Source organism: Xyrauchen texanus, chromosome 10 (genome assembly GCF_025860055.1).
Source record: "Xyrauchen texanus isolate HMW12.3.18 chromosome 10, RBS_HiC_50CHRs, whole genome shotgun sequence".
NCBI classification, from domain to species: Eukaryota; Metazoa; Chordata; class Actinopteri; order Cypriniformes; family Catostomidae; genus Xyrauchen; species Xyrauchen texanus.
Window position 1 is genome coordinate 24,989,998 of NC_068285.1, and position 24,011 is coordinate 25,014,008.

The 24,011-nt window shown below is 37.0% G+C and overlaps 2 protein-coding genes across 2 annotated transcripts; one reads left to right on the forward strand and one right to left on the reverse strand.

The window, feature by feature from the left end:
* The first annotated feature begins 2,533 nt into the window (after nucleotides 1-2,533).
* LOC127650766 (homeobox protein Dlx5a) lies at nucleotides 2,534-4,844 on the forward strand. Its single transcript, XM_052136401.1, has 3 exons — nucleotides 2,534-3,025; nucleotides 3,560-3,744; nucleotides 4,071-4,844. Exons 1-3 carry the CDS (start codon nucleotides 2,671-2,673, stop codon nucleotides 4,377-4,379), a joined length of 849 nt encoding a protein of 282 aa, XP_051992361.1. The 5' UTR covers nucleotides 2,534-2,670; the 3' UTR covers nucleotides 4,380-4,844.
* Nucleotides 4,845-7,540: 2,696 nt separating this feature from the next.
* Nucleotides 7,541-10,027, reverse strand: LOC127650764 (homeobox protein Dlx6a). Its single transcript, XM_052136392.1, has 3 exons — nucleotides 9,472-10,027; nucleotides 8,680-8,873; nucleotides 7,541-8,442 (listed from the first exon to the last, which is right to left on the reverse strand). Exons 1-3 carry the CDS (start codon nucleotides 9,782-9,784, stop codon nucleotides 8,203-8,205), a joined length of 747 nt encoding a protein of 248 aa, XP_051992352.1. The 5' UTR covers nucleotides 9,785-10,027; the 3' UTR covers nucleotides 7,541-8,202.
* Nucleotides 10,028-24,011: the final 13,984 nt, after the last annotated feature.

Below are 24,011 nucleotides of genomic sequence, written 5' to 3' on the forward strand. Positions count from 1 at the left end.
TTGGATGAAAGACGTTCCATGAGCAATGATGGTCTGACATCATAAACACTCCGACGCTTCACTGTGTGTATCACTCTGCTTGTGTTGCTGCCATTCTAAACTAAAGTGTAAGAGCAGTACAGATGTGATAAGAGCTACTGTTTGTCCTTTTTTACATTTATTTTTTTTACATTATATAGCCAGCAGGTGATGGCAAAAGATAATTTTTATGTGTAACATGAGCCAGTTAGTTGAGGTGAAGTTAATCCGCATCGGCCAGAGTTTACATACAGCACTCCATGATCGCTCGTATTACTACTACACTACTAAAGCTAGGAAATAGCTTTAGATGGCTTTAAACAAACAACTTCAGCATTATGGCTCATCACAGCTGAAAGACACAACAGACTGATTAATTACACAAACAGAAGGCCCTTACCTCTCATCGAATGCTTGGATGCATAATTTGGTTTGAACCAGCAATGGCAGATTCTGATCCGTCGCGTAATAAAGTAGTTCCATGCACAAATGGAATGAACAAATTTTTATGACCATACACAGTTTTCCTAATTTTTTTAAATGTACTTGTTAATTGAACTGTTATATATAAGCAATATCACACTCGCAAACATGCTATATGGCCCTAAATCAGCACTAAATGTGATCTTGCTCGTGTGATATTGCTTAAATATATATATATGTATATATATATATATATATGTATATATATATATATATATATATTAGTATTTGTGTTATTTTATCACCCAATGTCATTGGTCCATGTATTTATGGATTTATCTATCTTTATCTTTTATTATTGATTGGGGTGGCATATAATTTGAAAAATAATTCAGAAGTAATTCTAATCCAATGCAGAAATCTGATAAATGGTAATATATGCAAAACCCACACTGCATATTAAATATGTGTTAATATGTGGTTTTCACTGATATAAAAGCATCACATACTTGTACAAATATGCAACATATATTTCAAAATACTGTACAAGTGGCCATTTTCATATTTCCCATTTATATGCTCAAATATATTAACTATATATACACAATACATTTCATTTATGGCCATATATCTGATTTCTGTATGGGATTACTGATATTCTGTTTAATATTGGCAAACTTTCTTAAAGTAACAATTCAGCCCAAAATGAAAATTCTCTCATAATTTACTCTGTCTCATGCAATCCCAGATGTGTATGACTTTTTTCTGCAGAACACAAATTAAGATTTTTAGAAGAATATTTCAGATCTGTTTGTTCACAAGTGAATGGTGACCAAAATTTGAAGCTTCAAAAAAGCTTGATTATACTTCATCTAGCACTCTGCAAGTGTCACACTAGGAAGTGTAATCGAGCTTGAATCATACTTGTGTCTAGAGACAAATCAATGGCAAGATGTGTGGTGAAAAAGAAGTTATATTTTACACACTAAAGAAGGAAAGTCATACACATCTGGGATGTAATGAGGATGAGTAAATGATGAGAGAATTTACAGTTATGGTTGATCTATTCCTTTAAGTCTGAAGAACTGTTGTGGTGTTTATGGAAGTAATTCATGAGATTGTACAGAATTATCTTGATCAGTTTGGTATACATCTTAAATGTGTAATCAGGCCAGGACGTACTAAACTACTAAAAGAACCAAACCACTAACAAGTCTCTGATATTTAATTTATAAAACTGTTTGGTCCTTTTTTCTGAGCATTTCTAACTAGTCAGCACATGCACGCACCTATACATTGTTAATGTTACACCACTGTCTTCCTCGAGGAAAATAAATGTATACCCCGTTTAGATTTAGCGTTGACCACATGTGATCGGATTGCCAAATCGCATCTTAATACCAGGCGTAAACGGGGGTCAATGTGCTTCATGACCATAGTTTACTTAAGCTGTGTGGCTATGTTCTTATTTCCACTTGGTGGCACTATTTCACCACATTTGCTGACTGCCGTTGTCATTGACTGGTTGTTGCACAATACTCTTCATAATATAAAAAAAACATGCAAAATTATTAATCGCAGGATTTTTTTAATGAAATTGTTCAGAGAAGTTTTTGTTTGATTATAATAAAATCAGTCACCTACAGCTACGAATAAAAGCCTATTCAATAGAGCAGCGATCTCACATTTAGACAGAAAACCCTTTGCAGCTTTTATGGAAATGACTGTCGAAAATCATTTTTCTACTACACAAAACATAATCTGAATATGTAATTGGATTTGCGTCCTTGATGGCAGTATTTCCAAACATTGGCTGTATAACGATATCAGACATTGTTGGTGCAAGTCGCTTTATGCTAAATTAAATAGATCGTATATTTGTCGCCTGGAGAGCTTTATTTCCTAAATTAATAATCCATTTCCATTTCAATGTGTTTGTAAACATACCATAAATACCTCTATTAAATTGTTGTTCTTATAAAACCATGGTTGAACGAATTGGGGAGTAACTATTGTCTGCTGTACTCTTCGGCCAATGGCTCTAGATCCTCCCTGCAGTGCGTAACAGCGCAATTTAGGATTTAACCAAGTCTTTACTGCGGGGCTTAAAGCAGTCTTCAAGAGAGACGCTTGACGCTTGCACGCACAATGTTAGTGTAGTAGACTCTGGACCCCTATAGAGTTTGACTGCCTTTCTATATTGTCTCAGCCATTGCACTTTTCCAAACTATGACTGGAGTATTCGACAGAAGGATTCCGAGTATTAAACCTGCAGATTTCCAAAACCCTTTTCAACGCTCCACAATGCATCATCCATCTCAGGAATCTCCTACCCTACCGGAGTCGACAGCCACTGATTCTGGCTATTACAGCCCTGCTGGAGGAGTTCATCATGGCTATTGTTCACCAAACTCGGGCTCGTTTGGGAAACCTCTTAATGCCTATCAGTACCAATACCACGGAGTCAATGGATCCTCTGGAAATTACACTGCGAAATCCTACCCTGATTACGGCTCATACTCTACAGCATATCACCAATACGCCGGAACATACAACAGGGTGCAGTCACAACCAAGCCCGCAAGGTCAGTTATTATATAGCCTATAACAGCCTAATAGGCCTATTATTTTCAGATGCAAGTATATTATTATTATTATTAGCCTATTTAAAATGTTGTTGTCGTATTTACGTGTTGATAACGTTATATATGGTTATATAGCCATATATGTATAGGCTACTTTGCAATAAAGTTGTATGTAAAGTTGGTTAATGTAAATACATTGCGCTTCATTAAACATGGTTTCTTTACTTCCTGTGTTGTATAGAAAACAGAGGAAAAATATAAAATTTCCTTCGGGGACAATAAAGTGCATTTCTTTGCAACTCAAACTGGTGCATGAAGAAAGACTGCGTAGAAAATAATAGCAAAAAGAAGAAAAAAAGTGCAAAGATTTATTCAATGATTCTCTGGTAAAAAAAAAAAAAAAAAAAAAAGTCTCCTTAACTTTATGCGCGCAGCAATTTTACAGAATTAAGACACCTGACATAAATCACGGCAATACTTGCCAACAAGTAAGAGAGAGCTTTTGCATTTACCAAATTTCATTTTACCCGACAGAAAAAGAGACAGTCGAGCCCGAAGTGAGGATGGTCAACGGAAAACCCAAGAAAGTCCGGAAGCCCCGCACCATCTATTCCAGTTTTCAGCTCGCTGCTCTACAGAGACGGTTTCAGAACACTCAATATCTCGCGCTTCCAGAGAGAGCCGAGCTCGCGGCATCACTGGGACTCACACAGACACAGGTTCGACTACAATTTATTGCAAACTTTTTTATATATAATTTAAATCAATAATAGGCTTATATTATTTTAATAATGTTATATTTGCACATAGGCAATATTAAAAAAGGTATATTATAAATAAATGCTTTCTGCATCGGTGGGAGTCATGCAGGCACGGATTTGACATTAGTTTATGGTTTTTGCAAGGCTGTTTATATTAGCGATGTTATATAAATATAGGCCTACTGTTGAGATTTATGTTAAGTTTGGTGGACACCATTAGTGTGCAATTTCCACGAACTTGTCACAAGAAACTCATAAAATATATATATTTATTTTTTCCAAAGGTGAAAATTTGGTTCCAGAATAAGAGATCGAAACTAAAGAAGATCATGAAAAACGGCGAATTGCCACCAGAACACAGTCCCAGCTCCAGTGACCCTATGGCGTGTAATTCACCGCAGTCTCCCGCGGTGTGGGACTCACAGGGTCCTCAGAGACCTCTCCATCAGCCGCAGAATATCAACACAGCGGCAAACACGTTTCTGGATAACACCAGCTCTTGGTATACATCCACCGGGGCGATTCAATCTCACCTTCAGGCACCCGGCACGTTACAGCACTCGTTGGCACTCGGATCAGGAACGTTGTACTGAAATTTGTCTATTACCTTGTTGTATATCGGACTGGTGTTAATTTTTTTTCTTTTCTTGAGGAATATGCAATGTATTGATATGGCAGTCCTAGAAGAACGTGTATAATGTGTAAATGTGTGCATGTAACTTATTGCATTTGGAAGACTTATTAAATGTTATAAATGGACAATGGACTCAAACACTCTCAATGGTGCCTTGAATTTTGACCTCAGCGCGTACATCCGACGATGTGCCAAAATATTAAGGACAACCCCAAATAAATGTGTTTTTCTTTAATTATGAAATATTTTGTCTTCTTTAATTTAGATTTGTAACTCAGCACAGACCACTTTGGTTTGTTGCTTTAGATCCGAGTTTATAGAACACTGTTCTGGGCTGAGTCACTGTTAACGAAATGGAAAAGTAGTTACCATACCTACTTTTTTTCCTATAATTTAGAAAAATAAGGTTTTCTTCAGACTGCTTAGTTTATACAACTGAACATTTCAAATCCTCTAAGAATTGTGTAGCTTATTGGTGCACTATTTAAATTAGTATTATTATTTTTATTTGGCTTATAATTATGTTATTATTATCTGATTCCAAAAGCGTTTTAGATTATTTGGTTTTGCTGCTGAATATTTTACGTCAACGTCTGGATTAAAACCACCCCTAACGAGCGAAAAATCTGGTTGTTGGTCTGGCTGTCTTTATGTCCCTTACAAATAGCAGTTTTGAATAGCAGTGAGGAGGTGAAGGGACGGCATCGAGATCTGAGGCAGTCCGCATGCCTGTGGGGGCAAACCGGCTCCATCAACCACAACCAACCGTTTACAGATCCCCCTCTTGGAAAAATTCTGAATACTTGAACATTTCATTAAAACCAGTGCTAACATTGCTACAGCTGACTGCCACGGTTAAATAGTGAAAAGGCCACCCAGGGCTATGCTTGATTTCAGGTTTTTCTATATCTATGGAGGGGTTTCTTGTAAAGCCTCGCGAACACTTTCACATCTCTATTTATTATGTCTAGGCTACATTAGATTAAACGTGTTCATTCTTAATGGGCGTCCCATGAGATATGCCCAGTTTTGTTCCACTGTTCATCCTTAGAATAATCGGATTATTTCCACAATAAAACCATGACCGCTGGAAACATATGATAGTAGTCTATAGCTATTAGCTATCGTTGTTTACCATGTTGCATTTCTGACATTTTGGTTAAGAATGATCCAAATGAAACAAACAACTGTATCACTACACCGTTTATTGGTTTTATTTGAAAGAGCCGTCAGAGCCCAATTCAGTCTGACAAATAGCTGCCGCAAGAAGCCATCCAGTGACATAAGAAATTCTCCAAATCTAAAATTGGTAATCCGTTTGGCCTAATATTATTTGTTTACACCCCTCCCCCCAAACATACGCATCACACCAACTTGTCGCCTTCTCTTTCTCTTTCTCACACACAAACACACTATATCCCATGCCATTATATCGAGAGGCAACTGAACATTTTCCACTCAACGAAGTCTCTGCAAACCGTGTATAAATAATGACAGTTAGCGTTACTGGACACCCTCAACTGTAACACTCAACAATAATTATCCTTCCACCCGGATTAGCTCCATTATCATAATCTGGACATTTACAATTATCTATAATTTGCAAAGATGCGCCTGGTTCGTGATTGCAGAAGGTTTTTTTTCCCCTGGCTAACCATCACTAAACAGTGACAGTAATAACGGCTAATTTTGCAGGCAATATATATAAGAGGTGCAGGGGTTTGCAAACACTTTCACACCTGGATTTGCTTACTCAACACAAGCTGTAGTCTACACAGGACCGTCCGCATTCACAACGGCATCTTTACTGAAACATCCAAACCAGAGATTGTGATAAATGACAAACCCATTTATATTTAAAGAAGGTAAGTTTTGTGCCTTTACCATGTTGTGTTTTGTTGTTGGCTGATGAGAGTATTGCTGATGGATGGTCATTATGAAGTAACTGTTGAGTAGATATGATGCATGTTTTATTGGAAAATGTTACACACGACTCTCTCTTTGTCGTAAAACCATGAATGACACAGCTATATTGGGGGTTTGTCACATCTCTATCATACACGCACGCACACATCTGTCAACACACAAATACTCACATTACTCATATTTCTCATAATCACCTGTATTGTCTTTCGGTATGCATGTCTGTTTGTCTGTCTGTCTGTTTGTCCATGTATCTACATATAGTAGATACATGGACTGTAGTCTACAATAAACCAACCGTTCCATCAAAACACATTTTATTTCGCAGAACTAAATACATAAAAAAAAATAATAATTTATTATTTCCGTTTTATTTTACAATTAAAAAAAATAAAATAAAATAAATCAAGGTAGGCTAGTTAATATTTTGATGACTACTGCATATGTGCATATTGCTAATAATCATAAACTATACATTGACAAATGCGTTTTTGGTTTCACTATAGATGTTGCTATATAGGCGCACTAAAAAATGTAAATGAACCATCCCAATCCGTTGATGAGGGAACCTTTTTAGAAAATCATTCCCCATTCTCTGCGGCTGGGGCATCCACGATTTGACAGCTGCAGGGGCTTCTCGCCTCCCATTCAACGTTGTAATTGTAGATAATATCCCAAGCGTTCACTCTTCTCAGCAATTTGTACATGAATAACCGAATAATTTCATCTTTTGTTTCGTCTTTGCCACTTCAAATCCAAATAAAGATGCCTTTTAGTAATAAAAGTGGTAGAAAATTACAGGTAATTATCTTTGACGGTAAAAACGCTGTAATCAGCGGGCTGCATCAAAAATTACCCTAATTATGTCTGCATTTATGAGAAAGGGGCAAAAAAACCTCTCTTGGTTAAAAACCATAAATTGTCCCAAATATCTCCTTCATATTGAACGAGACTGCAGCTGGATGCTTTGTTTAGGATCGATCCCGTGGCGAAAGGCATTCAGCGTCTCGCAGACCAAGGCAGAGAGAAAGAAAAACGTTTTGTCAATACCTTAATAATTGAGAATGATAAGATGGACAAGATGCAGATCTATTCTGTAGGAAAAACACGTTGAGAAACGACCAACACGGGTAAGCAATTTCATTATTTCTTCATAGTTCAGCATTAGAAATATTTCATATTGTATCCACATATGGTGATTTTCTCATTTTTCAATGTGAAATGTCGTTTATAGGTCCTTGCTTTGATATAATGTATGATGCGATGTCTTCAATGCTGACTACTCCAAAACACACCCTTAAAATTAGAATTATCATTGATTCCAAATAACCTCTTTTATACAATTTGTCCCCCAAAAAACAAAGGCACGACACGTTAACTGAAGTAATTTTTACTCCATTTATGACAAAACATAAAGAGTTTTTAACAACTAAAACTGGACAATATATTTACAATCAAACTGCTTTTGCATGATCAGAAACATCTATGCAGTTTTGAGTTCGATTTTAAATGCGACTGAAGAGTCGTGCACAACGTATCGGTTCTTGTCCCAATTTCATGTTGGCGATGTGTGTGTGTGTGTTTGTGTGTGTGTGTGTGTGTGTGTGTGTTGATTACAAGTCAAACATGTGAACCGATTTTTAAACAATCCGTTTGAAGAGTTCAGATAGTCAGTTCCGTTGTCGCACGTTCAGATCGCCAAATCAGATGTCTTCACCCTTAAAAAAATGGTCGGCCTAATAGTAGCCTATAGTTCTCTATCAGGTATTTGAAGCGATGACAATGTGTGTCCTAGCGCACGTGAATTGGCGAAGACAGGTTGTCAACATCAAGACCTCTGGCCTAAACCGGTCCATAGCCTATCTCTGCATGGCGTCCTGATGAGGCGAGGAGTACCAGTGTGAGTAGCCGGGCATATAGCTGTTAGCAGTCATGTTTACTCCTTTGGAGGATGCTGAGACGTCCCAGATAGGAGGAATGGCTGGAGAGCGCGGGGACAGAACGATGGAGCCAGGTAAAGGGTCACTTTCATGAGGGTTACCGCCTTGTTTCAGCAACTTCTTGAACTTGGACCTTTTGTTTTGAAACCATATCTTAACCTGAAAGACACATAAATAAGTTAAGCCGGTGTCTAATGTATCTATGCTTTAATCAGAACTTTCTACTCACGAAAAAGAAACCCCCCAAACTATTGCTTGATTTTGATTATGTACTCATCCAAAACATGATAAAGGTCCATAATTAAAATAACAATAAAAAAACCTGATATAATAGCTAGATCGTTAGTCCTATGTTACTACTTTGCCAAAAACCACAAATGACTTTGTACATCTCACCTGTGTTTGCGTGAGCCCGAGAGAGGCAGCCAATTCTGCGCGCTCTGGTAACGCCAGGTACTGAGTCTGCTGGAAACGGTGATTTAATGCCTGAAGCTGCAAACTTGAATAAATCGTCCTCGGTTTTCTGATCTTCTTGCCTTTTCCGTTGAAACGTATTTCTCCATTTTCAATCACTGTTGTCTTCTGCTGTTCTGAGAAGGGTATCGTTTCGTGAATATTGTGGAATGTTTTTCAAAAGTAAACAATCATTCGAAGAATTCTATAGCAACCATTCACAAGTAAACAATCGCTCTATAAGCCTGTTCTGAATTCAAAAATGTTAAATGATTTTTTTAAATGACGCACAAATAAACACGTAGGCTATACACTCGTCTGTAATGTATTTTTGTCAAGCACTCTAACATAATTACATTGTCTGTCATATTTAGGAAATTGCAATGTAGTGACATGTGGAGACAGAGACAATTAGATGCTAATTATAATTTGCAACGGTAGGTAGAATCACTGGCTGAACGCAGTAAAACATTTAGAGGAGAACACCGTTATTGCTGACATACTTGGGCGAATTGAGCGAGATATATGGAGCAAATCGAGACAAGAGAACAAAAGGCGCAATAAGCGTGTCTTAAACAAAAACTTCTAATGCGATTAGTGATTAAAGTGCGATTTGTAACATTACGGATTTATTGAGGTTGTAAATAATCAGTAAAACACCACTTGCGTTTGTTTTGAACGTCTAGTTCAACAACGAAAACACACATGTTGTATAGGCGTGTAAAATACGCTTACCTGTTGCGTCTAACCTGGTCTGTGCTCCGGTGGCGTTACTGTGGTAGGACGGCAGGTATGGACTGTGTTGGGGATGGCTTACATAGGAGTAAGGTAGCGACCTGTTATAGGAGTTCGAGCCGGAGTACGGTGAGCTGTCGTGCTGATGATGATGATGATGAGTCCCGGAATGAAGACAGTGGAGCGGATAATGGCTGCTGGCCATCGACGGGGAGCTCTGTTGTGAGTGCGATTGTTGTCCAAACTCCATGAAAGCCGATTTTGACGAGTCTTGAGCTTCCAGACCGTCAGCCATCGTAGTCATGGTCATCATCAAATTTTCTGCTTTGAGAGCACTTACCGCTATCTCTGAAGTCCAAATGAGTCCTTTCGTTGTGTTCGTTTCTTTCTCTCCTTGGTTAGGAGATATTGCGTTATTACCTCCACAATTATTTCTTTTTTCTCCTGTAATTCTCACACGGTATGGTGGAAGCAGGGATTGAGTAAAGGCAGAGATTTTAAGGTGGATTCTGTTAAATTTGAGTCCTTGCTTCCAGACTTGATGCAGCTACTACAAGTAAAATGGTTTGTCTCCAAAGGGCAGCGCCTTCCGATTGGTCATTCAACCTAACGTCATCAGTTCTCTGCTTTAGCTGAGACTTCACAGTGAGTTAACCTACCTCAACAGCTCCCACCGAAGCCATAACCATGTGGAGAATAATAATGGTGGGATATGATATCCCTCAGATATTCACAGAAATATACGTCTCCGGGGACAAAGTAGAAGTAATTAATCTTAATAAGTTCAAAACTAAATGCCACAGTGGATTTTGCAAATGCATTGTAACCGCACAACAATTGCACAAATCGAATCAATGTTAGACTAATGTAGCTATATAGATATATGCACTGTATAAGGCCACGTTGATGAAGACATCACAACATTTAAATAATAGAATAGAAACAAACACCACACAGAATAAATAGACAGTATGTATAACATATAGAATAATATATATATATATATATATATAAGGTGAAACTTAGTCTATAAAAGCAGATAATAATGCACGAAAGTCGTCAGCCTGCACTACTAAATAGCTTTAAACTCGCCTGACATGGTCTGGTGTAATTAAGCCCCTGTCACTGAAAGGCTCGGGTTAGCGACAGCCTTTCCTAATCAGGAGCCAGTCAGTTGAAAATATATGCAAATTACGAGTGTAGTTTGTGGTTTGGCAAGTCGCGATCACATTATAAACCACGATGTAAATATACCCCACTGCACCACTTTCTCCATTCTCATTTCACTCAATTTTTATTTTATAGACAACGCGTTTCCTCATGATGTGGCCAACAGTGGCATACATTTACTATAAATGGTAATACAAAAGCAATTATGGTCGCAATCAGTTATATCCAAATCCTCTTTGATTATCCATTACACTTTATTCAGAATGCAGCTATAAAATTAAGAACAATTCGGCTGTAATGATTATGGACCTTATTTATTTTGCGAGGTGGATTAAAAGTGGATATAGCATAAATTATCCTAATTATACACCAGTGTCGCCTCAATTATCCTCTTATCAAAAATGGTAGCCTTAAATGCAGCATTTAGTTTCAATGTTCTCCCTTTCTGTAACAAGAACTGCGTACCTTGCTATTATTACAAGGCATGTTATTTACTTTGCCGGATTTAAGGGTGAACAACCGGCGTAGACAACCATTTTCCGTGGTGGACTGAATTTAGGAGAGACATAAAGCAGCTGGTCGCTCTGACACACTTGAGCATCTGGATTTTTTTTTTTTTTCCTATTGCCAAGAAATCAAATAATCTGACTTTAAAAGAACTGTTCGAGGTAAGGTGTAATGTAGCCTTTATATACCATTATGCTTGGTTTTAACAATTAAAATGTTCCTGAATATTGTAATGTGTTTTTTTTCCCTCTGAATGTTTTAGAATGAAAATGTCTGAATATATTAGTGAGCATGAATTTGAATGATTATGGGACTTTCTGCTTGCTCGGAACCGAATGCACACAACCCGTCTGACGATTTTGTCAAGCAGTTAGAGCAGGACCAGATACATATATTATTTAATAACCTTGGCATGGTACAAACAAAACGTCAAATTATGCTTTCTTTTTGGCATTTTAAGAGCTTAACTGATCAAGACGTCATTGCTAAATGTCTACAAAATGGTATTCTTTACCTGCGTTGACAGTTAATCTTTCTAAACAATAAAGGGCGTAAATATGCAATCTAGGAACTGATCAATAAAAACGTGAAGCTTTTAGGAGGACGCCAATTGACACGATTCTGCAACAGCACAGTATTTGATTCAGCATAACTTGATAATGTATGTCAATTAAACTACGATATGTTTACCATGTGTTGAATTATCCTAAACCGTGCATGGGTTTTATTGTACCGTGTGCAGTGAGTAATTGTTTTCCAAGGTTTATGGAAGAAAAATGCGCTAAAATGCATGATTTATAAATAACAACGCCAAAGAAATACGTCTTTATTATTATGATAATAATAATAGCAAAATAAATACAATACAATTGTTTATAAAAATTATTAAAAATTAAATAAAAATTAATTGTCTCTTAAACATGACATTTGTTCGGATACAAAGCATACAATTAATTGTTCTATTATAAATGCATTATTTCAGAATATAATAATAATAATAATAATAATAAATGTTGTATTAGAAATGCGTTATTTCAGCATAATGATAATAATAATAATAATAATAATAATAAAGAATAAAAATAATATTGTGTGTAACTGTATCTATAAGCATCATATTACTTCCTGTCAAAGAGACAGAAGAGGATCTGTGTGGACATGCCGGCGCTCGAGTGCATCCATGCTTGCATGTGCGTCTATCTCTGCCATATCTGAACCTTAACACAAAACTAGTTGTTGCATTGGTTCATTTCGAATTAAGCGCACGAGATCTTGTTATCATTGGTCCGAACAGATATATTGACCGGCTCGGATGGAAAGGCACTTATTTTAAAGACATTTGCTCGTCCTGCAGAGGCGGTTGAGCGTATTTGCTCTCTCCCGAGCTCAACCCAACCGGCTGTACACAGACACGCAGGCGTCGACGGATTTTCATGGCTGCTGAGCAGAGGAAGTGGAGGGGCAAAGCGAAGGCAGATGCATAGCACGCGCAGTTGTCAGCATGCTGCACGAGATCACTACAATAGTAATCATGAGGAGAACAAATAGACCAAACCACCAGACCTCTCCCTACAATATCTAGGTCACATATAAACATATATTTTATTTCAGGACTGCTGTTACATTAAATATTTAGCTGAGCATGTAAAGGTCTCCAGATATGTTGCTTAATTTGATAGGAAGTCCATTATAAAGATAAAGATAAAAATACTATAAACATGTTAAAGGACCTTACATTCTGCGTCCAATAATTACCAGTAAGCAATGAAGGTTTGGTAAGTTTTAATATCAAATTAACCACAGAGCAAATATACCCCCATAAAGCCTACTGTTAAGCTCTTTTCTCCACCTGATTGTGTGTTGATTAATGCAACGTTAGCCTAGAGGTCACGGTTATGGTCGAGTCAAACCATAACGGTCCATTTTGATGGCCATGTGATTTCCAAATTAATATCATCTTACAGACAAATTTGCCTTATTTGTGTCTTTGCCTTTGACGTATTTCTTTGTGCCATTTATTTTAATAATCTCGTCACAAATTTTGAGAAAGCAAATTTCTTTCCATAAAAAAAGTTTATACTACGTAAAAAAAAATATATAAATAAGAAAGAACATAAGGCTACCCGTGAAGTACACAGGCCTGAGAGGATGCTTCTTTGTTCAAGGCGAAATTGCACCCAACACAGTGCGCATGGTGCCTCTTCTAAGCATTCATTTAATTTCATTTAAATTAAGGTGGCTCTGCTGAAATATCTTTTGAGCATGTTGAACAATCGAGAACAGTGGGATTTCTTTTTTCGGGGTTCTTTTTCGACTTAATAGAAGACATTATTAGCTCTGACAGCACACGGCTCAGGTCTGGGGGAGAGGATTTTCTAGAGAGATGACAGACAGGAAGGCCAGCAATCACAGGCTTTTTTATCCGAATGTACTGTTCGATGCCGTTTATCCCTGATGATAGAAAATTGCTCTGTTGCCAGGACGAGGCTGCTGAAATAGAGGGCAAGAGCAACATTTCCATTTTCCAGTGTGAAAGCCATTGACATGAATTAGTAAAGTGAAAAAATAAATAAATAAAAAAAAATCCAGCGGTAAACAAAGAGGGGCAAACAAAGATACACTTTTTTCCCTGGCTCCGAGCCCCCTTTCATTTAGTAAATTTTTGTTAGCTTCTTTTCTGAGGCTTTGAATTCAACACTTGTATATGTAATAGCCGTCTGATGCGAATACCCGGAGATAATTACAACAGTTTCGATACGGCCTGTTCCAAAGGTGTAATTTGCGCCTGTTTACATCAGTGTAAGCGTTGTTCATATATAGTAGTTTTGTAACTTACAACACACATTTTAAATTGTAATAAAATCTGAAGGCGGTCAACTGAAATATGGTCACATGCACAACCTACTTTTTATTTATTTATTTATTTATTTATTTTTTAAATAGACCTAATTGCACTTATTCACACTTAATTAAGTGTATTAATTTATTCTAATAATATCCTAAATAGTCATCTTTGCGACAAGTGGATGTCAGCAACCTCACATTTATTATAGGCTACCCCCCATAACCTCCTTAAATGTATGGATTTCTTAAATCCATAAAGTCTAAAAGTTTGAAAACACACCTAACGAATAGTGGGTTTACATGTCATGAGTCATAACAGACACATGGTTTATTGTTATTTACGCGTGCAGTGACCAACTACAAGATGCGCATTTGGCAAACAAGCGCGCGTTTAATAGGCGCTGTTCAAGGCGCACGAATAACCAACTTTCCTTGTTTAGGCATTTCACTGGTGAAAAAAGCAATACATGTAGGCCTATACAATACATATAATCATCATATTGATAAGCAGCAGAACAGTTGTCATTTCTCGTCAAAACTTAAAAACTCGTCAAATACATCCGCACAGTAATGCGATATATAACTTAACGAGAATAAAGCAAGGTTGACTGTTAATATTATATTATTATTATTATTATTATTATTATTATTATTATTGCAGTTTAATATTGAAGCATAATCGAATCTTAAAATGTTATTGAACACAGAGGCATAGCAACCACCTGTAACTACATGCCCCCATATAAAAATGTAATGTAATCTTTGTAACAACAATAAAGTCAGTAATCAAAGCATTCATCAGAAAATTGTTCGCGTATTTCAGCATGCTTTAATCCATGCGTTCTCATTCCTTTTTGATCTCTAAAAAACGAGTGAAATCAATGGCTATATTAATATTTACATGATACAGAGATCCCTTGGCCTTGGAAGGAAATTATTTTGCATATTAATCTTTGGATGGCCAGGTGGCTTAGCCCGACGTCGTCTGCTCCATGCCTTTTCCTGTCACGTAATGAGGGAAACACTTTCTCCAGTCAGACATCTTATATGATTTGTGTGCTTGTCTACATTGTCTGAACACAGCGTTTGGAGTATATGACCTATATCGGCCTACATTAGGCAATTTTTCCATCCATGGCCATTATTTATAATGATTGCTATTAGCTAGACCTGATAAGATTTTGATCTTTGATTTAAGCTTGTCCAGCCAATCTGATTAAAGGGACCATATTATTGTTTCTTTGTGTTTCATCATTAAGCAATGATATTTGGATTTTTATTCTAAACGCCAAGTGTCAACAAAAAATCAGACTCTGAAGTGATTAATTAAATTGACTGTTACACAAAGACTTAATTGAATTTTTGTTTAAAATAGTTCATGGAATTTTGTGGTGGCATTTGTTGGGCTGACATTGCGTGTGATTTAAGGAGAAGTTGGGCTGATCTGAATTTACTGAGGTCAGGTAAGGAAGTGACAAACAATGAAGTACGGACAATTAATAATTGTTCGCCTGAAACTCAAGAAGAGAGAGTCTGATGAGGCGTAAAAGAGCAGAGAAAAAAAGTCACACCTGGAGAACCGCCCTGCGCCTATCACATTCATTCTCCTGCTATGGTTCACATGAAAACCAGTGTGCAGGAGGTGTATGCATTTCCCAGCTCCTGTTCATGGTTTAACAATCACAAACGCGACCAAAAATACAAAGACAACCTTAAAAGACAAACCTCAAAGTTCTCTAATGCCTGATGAAGGACATTTGAAATTCACAGATAAATGATTCAGTGGGATATATATATATATATTTTATATTTAAAGGTAACTATGTATAATTATATATTGATATAAATATGTATAATCATTATATATTGAATTATTGTTATATGAGGGGCTTTCTCAGCAAATATTTGTATATGCGATTAATCGCGATTAATTAATCGAGACACCATGTAATTAATTCGATTAAAAATGTTAATCGATTGACAGCCCTAAAATAAATAAATGTATATATATAATAATTTTTTTAATCGACTTGACCCTCCTTTTCTTATAAAATAAATAAATAATAATACAAATAAATTGCACAGTGAGGCACACACATTGTAAGTGGATGGGGTCAATCCCTAAACATTCATATACTTACATAATGCAAATGCTTTTAAAAAATTATAAGCTTCACATGGTGAAGACTATTATGTTACACATTCTGTTAGGTCTATACAAATCAAAAGTGTGAACTGTGCATGACAAAAACAATCTCAGTGAAAGTATACATTATAGTAATTATGCATTAATGGATGAGGTTAATGGGAAATAAAATATCTCTTAATGTGTAAGAACAGTATTTGTATAGGTTTCAATTGAAGCATGATGTCAGAAAAGGTTTTCAGAGAAGTGTTTTTTTTAAATCTAAAGTAGGCCTTAAAATATTTTTCTTTTTCAAGCATAATCCAGACTATTACATTTATATCTAACCCGTGGTCTGTGCAAAAAAATGTAATAAAATAAATACAAAACTAAAGAACAGTATACATTTTTCAGCTTCAGTTTCAAAGGCAGTTTGGCCTTATTTTCCATAAGATTAATTGGACAAATATTGTTAAAGCTTGTATAATCTCACATAATTAATGTGCAGCAAAGAATCCCCAAAGCACTTATTTTTATAATCTTTAACTGCCATTTCAATTCAAGGGTTTTAGGCTTTTCCCATTTTACCAAAACACAAGCCGGCAATCACAGTGATAACTGCTCTTGGAAATACATTAAACCAAGGAGCTCATTCAATCAATGCAAGGAGAGGCTGTTCAAATGAATACTGAATATACAGTTAAATGATCTACAGGATGATCGTCCAAAATATCCAAGCAGCAAATTGCACATAAAACATGCATTCTTAACTGTGCTTGTATTTTGACTGGATGGGCAAATGGATAGATTTGTGTTTGACTAAGGGGGGATTGGGGGTGGGCATAGTGCTGAAATCCTCTCCATATAGAGCAACATAAAGGAGGACAGTGGGAACGTTGTTCAAGCTTGGATCTAGGTCAAAATGTATCTGATCACACCAGAATCTGGACATGTGGCTGTTTGAATGGCATGGAAGGGATGGTGAGCTGTCATCTTTAGCTCTCATGCTTGCATCAACTTTCCTTCTTTTCCAAAAGCCAGCAGACTAATGCAGGAAGGAGAAGGCAAGCATTTGAAGAGCATGTTTGTGGAGCCCCAAACCCGCTTGAGTCTAATATTCCAGTGTATCCTTCATCTTTTGATGTTTCACAGCTGTTAAAATTGGGCCTCATTTCATTCAGAGTTCAAATTTATAAAGTTCAACTATTGATATATTTAGAAATAACTGTTAGGAGGGCATTTGATAACAATGGTTCAGTTGCATATAAGGGACTTTTTTCTTCTTTTGTTTGCTTTGTTTCAGCAGCATAATAAATGCATCTCTTCATGGCATAATTAGGTGGGGGTATAAATGCTCTTCATAAATAATGCAAAAGGAACCTGGATAAAACAATGTTATGGCCCTCATCTCCACACTCTCTCGCTCTCTGTCTGTCCAGCACCTCCTCTCCTCTCTCTCTCAGTCACCCCTGTTCGATTTCTACAGCTGCAGTGAGTGAGATATGACCAGAGAATTGGCCTCTGGGAGAGCAGCAAGCCATCTTGGTGCTATTAGGCTCGTGGCTAATAATAGGTGTTTCAGTCTGGGGGAAGATCAATCAGGGGGAATCATGGGGAATGTTCTGAGGAGCGCTTTTACACATCTGTCCAGATGGATGAAATTACACTTGTCTGTTTTTAGTTGCATTACTCCTAAATTGGCTGTCTACTTTTTTTTTCTCTTTCTCTCACTCTCGCCTCATTCATGTGTCTACTAAAAGGATTCGGCACTAAACTCCCCGACATTTTGGTCTTTCCTTGCTCAGTCTGCTCAGTCACATTATTTATGTTGCATTCAAGAAGCTGTTTCTTGAAGAATTATGTAATCTACACAAGGTGTATAAAGGAATAGTTGACCCCAAAATTATAATTCTCTCATTAACTCAACCTTATGCTGTCTCAAATTCATATGACCTTCTTTCTTCAGCAGAAACAAAAAAAAAATATTTTAATGGTGAGATGAGGCAAATATATCCATACAATGCAAGTCAATGAGGCTTCAAATCATGATCGTGCACAGGGGATCGCAACGGCAACATTTACAATGAATAAGGAGATACATTTTGTTCTGTCCTCACCCAAAAACTATATTGCTTAAGAAGGCATGGATTAAACCAGTCATTAGACCTTTATGTTGCCTTCATGCCCTTTTTTGGAGCTTGGAACTGTTGGACCCCATTGACTTGAATTATCAGGACAAAAGCACATATCATCTTCTGTTTTCAAGTCATATGAGTTTGAAACCGCATAAAGGTGAACAAATAATAGAATTATGATTTTGGGGTGGATTATTTCATTAATCTACAGTAGTTCTGTAAAATGAGATCTGATTATCAAGCACATTAGTGCTTATCTTGAATAATTGGTGGTTTTACCATGTTTATGAAATGAACAATGAAAAAGAAAATGACAACAGAGAAAAAAAATAGATAAATTACACTGTGTGTGTATGTGTATATATATATATATATATATATATATACACACACCGATCAGCCACAACATTGAAACCACCTACCTAATAGTGTGTAGGTCCCCCTCGTGCTGCCAAAACAGCACCAATCCACATCTCAGAATGATATGCTATTCTTCTCACCACAATTTTACAGCACGGTTATCTGAGTTACAGTAGACTTTGTCAGTTAAAATCAGTCTGACCATTCTCTGTTGACCTCTCTCATCAATAAGGCATTTCCATCCCCAAAACTGACCCTCACTGGATGTATTTTGTTTTAGAATGTTGTGTGTGGGAAAATCAGGAGATCAGCAGTTACAGAAATACTCAAACCAGCCCATCTGGCACCAACAATTATGTCAGGGTCCAAATCATTGAGATCAAATTTTTTCCCCATTCTGATGGTTGATGTGAAAATTAACTGAAGCTCCTGACCCATATCTGCATGATTTTATGCATTGCATTGCTGCCACATGATTGGCTGATTAGATAAATCGCATGGATGATTGTTGGTGCCAGACAGGCTGGGTTGAGTATGGCTGATCATATATATATATATATATATATATATATATATACATATATATACACACACACACACACACACACACATACTATTTATACTCACTAACCACTTTATTATGTACACCTGTTCATGCAAATATCTAATCGGCCAATTGTGTGGCAGCAGTGCAATGCCTATAAATCATGCAGAAATGAGACATCTAACCTAATTTGTGCTCCAAAAGTCTGAAACCAAATTGAAAATGTAGGATTAAAAATGTTTTGGAAATAAACAGCTTTAGAATTTTTTCTAAATGTAAAAAAATAATAACAGCTATGAGGTAAAATAATGTCCCACATAATTTCTAAGTCACTAATCAAATATAAGCAAATTTATGGAACTGTGCTTTTCAATTTCATTGTTGCATATGCTCTTTGTAACATTCTCAAATCCTGCTGGGATAACATGGGTTATCAGGTTTTGCACAAACTTCAGTCCATGCCAGCTTGAATACATACTGTCATTTAAGCAAAAGGGGGACATACAATTACTATACAATAGTAGTTTAACAGTACTATACAATAGTAGTTTAATAGTGGACAATACAATTGCCTCTAAGACATATTACTAAAATTGTCATGTCAACTATACAATTTGTAATGTATTAAAATGCATTAAAGTGCAAGCATTTTCACTAGTTGTTTCAGATATTTGGAACCCTTTTATTTTTTTATCTGTGAAAATTAATACTGTAGAATACATCATTGTTGACTCCAAGCCTGCAGAGAACCCGATTTGAGATGTTCTCTATTTTTGAGGAATTTCAAGCAGTGAGCAAGAAGTCTGAGAAGAAGTCATTTGAAAGACGCAAGCTCCATAAACAGAGAAAGAAAATCAAGGCTCCCCAATGTGTTACCCCTAGCAACAAGGGAAATTAGCATTGACATATGAGTGAGGCCAAGAAAAGGCCTATGTTTTTTATGGCTCGAAAAGTGACAATCAAAGTTGATGTAAAGTCATACTCCCTGTTCTATTTATATTGAAATCAGCTTCCTTTATATTTTCAGAAGGAAGAGCGCAAGCAAAGTTATAATGTATGTATTTTGTTCATTTCACTGTGCTGCACATTGTGCCTGCGACGAGCAGGCTCTCATGTTTGCCCCCTGCTGTGGTAAACAGAATGCAACTCTCATAGTGGATGCATTTCAGGGCACTCACAACACGCTAGTGAGGCTGACATGGCCTCCCTAATTTTCCACCACAAAATTCAGCTCTCATGATTGCCAACACACATAATGATAGCGTCTCCCAGAGTCAGAGAGGTGTCCCACTGACGTGCCAATATTGTCTCTCATTTTGCAGAAAATTCTGTGGCGAACTCCTGGAGACCCTGCCATCTACATGCATCTGATGCTGTTATGTTAATAGAAATACAAGGTGGATTGCATTATCCAAGACATGGAGCAGCTTGCTGTTTCCTCTCATAACAAGAGAACCTTACCAGCGAGGAGGAATATGCATGAATACATTAAAAGGTAATGAGGAAGCTGTCAGGAGAGGGTCGTTCGGGGCAGCGTTTGGCATCAGAGGCATTGGAGAGCTTTCAGAGTATTACGTGATGGACTTGTCATCTCAGCATCAGAAGCAAAAAGGGGTGGAGATCAGCAATGTTACTAATAGCAACTGATGCCAGGCCTTGCTTGATACTGATGGATGCATTAGATAAATCTCCATTTGTAGTTTTGTAACATGCATGTGATCATGTTTTGTGTTATTTTAACTGCTAAAATAAATATTTCAGTTATTGAAAGGCAGACTGTCATTTCTATATCACTCAAATAAAGAGGACTGTACAAAAATTACAAAAAATGTTTTATTTAAAAGACCCAAGGATAAAATAGCATTCTCATCACAAATGAGAATGGAAAGGAAGTGATTGATTTCGGATCCGATTTCGATTAACGATTCTGGTTTATTAACAGTTTAAAAGAAAAATGTTACATTTGAGAAAGATTATTTTGCTGAAAAAAAGAAAAACTGCATTTCTTAGTGAATTTACTGCCCTCAGAGCCAGTTGCCAAATGATGAGATCATTGCAGATTTTAACAGAGCAGATATAACAAATCAGAAATAAATTCAATATGACAAAATCATAGCTTATCAATAAAATGATTAATAATAATAATTTATATTTTATTAATAATATAAAATAATTAATAGAATTCAGTGACGTGCCAACTGATGTATAGGGAATCAAACTACACTGAACATGCTGTAGATTCAAAGAACCAGCTCATTAGATTAATTTGTTTGGGAATCGGACTACACTAGTCCCGATGTGTATTTCACCCTGTATGTTGCTGTACTTTATTTTAGCATGGTGTTCTGTATGGATCAGCGTGTTCAGGAACCATTTAGGGAACCAAAAGTCATTAAAATCATACATTTCCAGTATTGTTTTATTTCCAAATATTCACACCTCCAGTGTTCCAGCGCAGTCACAGCACGGGCATGTGTCTACTGATGAAGGCAATGTGGAATCACACAATGGAATGTCATGGCAACAACACCTGGCAACAGTTTATCCAAGTGCTCATACCCCTCCCCTCCCCCAACTGAAAGCGCTGGAACATTATTTCTGAGACAGAAAGACCTATGAACAAATAATGGGTGAGCGCCAGTTGAAATAAAGTACGGTTTATGACTTGTGGTCAGGACCGTCTCTCTTTTTTAAAAAGTGTGCTGTATAAAAACTGCTGCCAAATGTTTTTTTCTCCATACGGTTAAAATACAAAGTCATTTTTTTACCCTCCTCACAGTGAGAGATTCAGTCAATAAAGGACCAGCAGTAGACCAGTAGTCTGCAGTCACAGGAGAATGGAAGAAACCACACACGCCAAAACAAACTGGTGCTCCTATGCAATTTTTAAGCTCTGGCAATTTAATAAAACATTTACAGTCCTTCTGTGCACGGTAAACATTTTGTGAGCATGCCCGGCCTGTTTCACTCTTGATATGAATCAACAGAAAGACTGGAGGGATTTATTTCCTTCATCTACAAAATTATTCTATGAGTCCCCCCTAGTCATAAATATAAAAGAGCTATGAGTGTCCAGTTAAATATTTGAAACATATTTAATTCCGGATTCCAGGTCCAGGTGTTTTGGTCTAATGTAATTCACCAACAACGAGGCTGGAGGATATGAAACCAATTATTCAAATGAATTGGACAATGCGCTGAGAAATAGAGACAGCAATTTTCTACTTCCATTTATATGTGCCACTGCAATTATAGATAATCATAAACTGTCATTAAGTAACACTAGGCTTGTATTAAGATCATACAGACTCCAGTCACTGCGTGATTTTTCCAGTCTTGCAACTACTGAATGAAAATATCCATTAAAAGGCTCTTCTTGTAATAGTCATTGGCCTTTAAACAACCACTACAACAACAGCGACAACAACGAGAAAAAGCAACACTGTTTTGTTTTGTTTTTTGGACATAAAACCAGCTTTGAAGCATTGCATTGGAGTCAGTGATTAGTGATCTGGTTGACATTATGACTTGGTCAACCACTAAATCTCAATCTACAGAAACTGCTAGTCACCTTTTTGTCCCTCGCAACCTACACTGCATGCCCAATTATTCGGCAAGTAAGTATTCTGATCTTATCATTATTTCCATGCACATGTTCCAACTCCAAACCATATAAACTTGAACGCTTATTGGATGTATTTGTGTAATGAGGGAGGGTGTGGCTTATATCAAGGTGTGCATAATTATTAGGCAGCTTCATTACATCAGGTAAAATGGGCCACAAAAGAGATTTAACTGACACTGAAAAGTCAAATATTTGACAGTCGGATGCAACACTCTTGAAATAGCTAAACTATTGAGGCGTGACCACCGGACAATCAAACGTTTTGTAGCGAATAGTCAACTGGGGTGCAAAAACTGCATGGAGAAGAAAAGGTGCAAATTAACTGCAAAAGACTTGAGAAGAATTAAACGTGAAGCTAGCAGGAATCCATTATCTTCTGTGTCCAGAAGTACAAGGTGCCAAGTGCTCAGAGACATCAAGGTCAAGAAGGTTGAAACACGTCCACCACTGAATATATTCACAAGTTGAACTGTCAAGATTGGGCAAAGAAATACATGAAGACAGATTTTTCAAAGGTTTTATGGACAGATGAAATGAGAGTGATTCTTGATGGACCAGATGGATGGGCCCGTGGCTGGATAACTAATGGACACAGGGCACCACTTCGAGTCAGGTGCCACAAGGTGGAGGAGGGGTACTAGTGTGGGCTGCTATCATTAAGGATGAGGTAGTTTGACCTTTTTGAGTAGAAGATGGACTGAAACTCAACTCTCAAACCTACTGCCAGTTTCTGGAAAGTACTTTCTTCAAGCAGTGGTACAGGAAGAAGTCCTCAGCATTCAAGAAGGCCATGATCTTTATGCAGGACAATGCTCAATCACATGCATCCAAGTACTCCAATGCTTGGCTAGCCAGCAAGGGCCTCAAAGATGCCCAAATAATGACTTGGCCCCCTTCCTCACCGGAGTTAATTCCTACTGAGAACTTGTGGGCCCTTCTCAAACGTGAGATTTACAGTGAGGGAAGACAATACACCTCTTTGAACAGCATTTGGGAGGCTGTGGTTGCTGCTTCAGTGAAAGTTAATCGTGAACAGATCAAGAAACTGACTGACTCCATGGATGGAAGGCTCATGGCAGTTATTGAAATTAAGGTGGCTATATTGGTCACTGAATATTTTTGAAAGGCCAAAAATGTTATTTAATTGTCATTTTGTGTTACTTATTTGTTGCACCTACTCTAAAACTGGAGAATAAACAATTGAGTTGGGAGAAATAATTTTTGTAATTG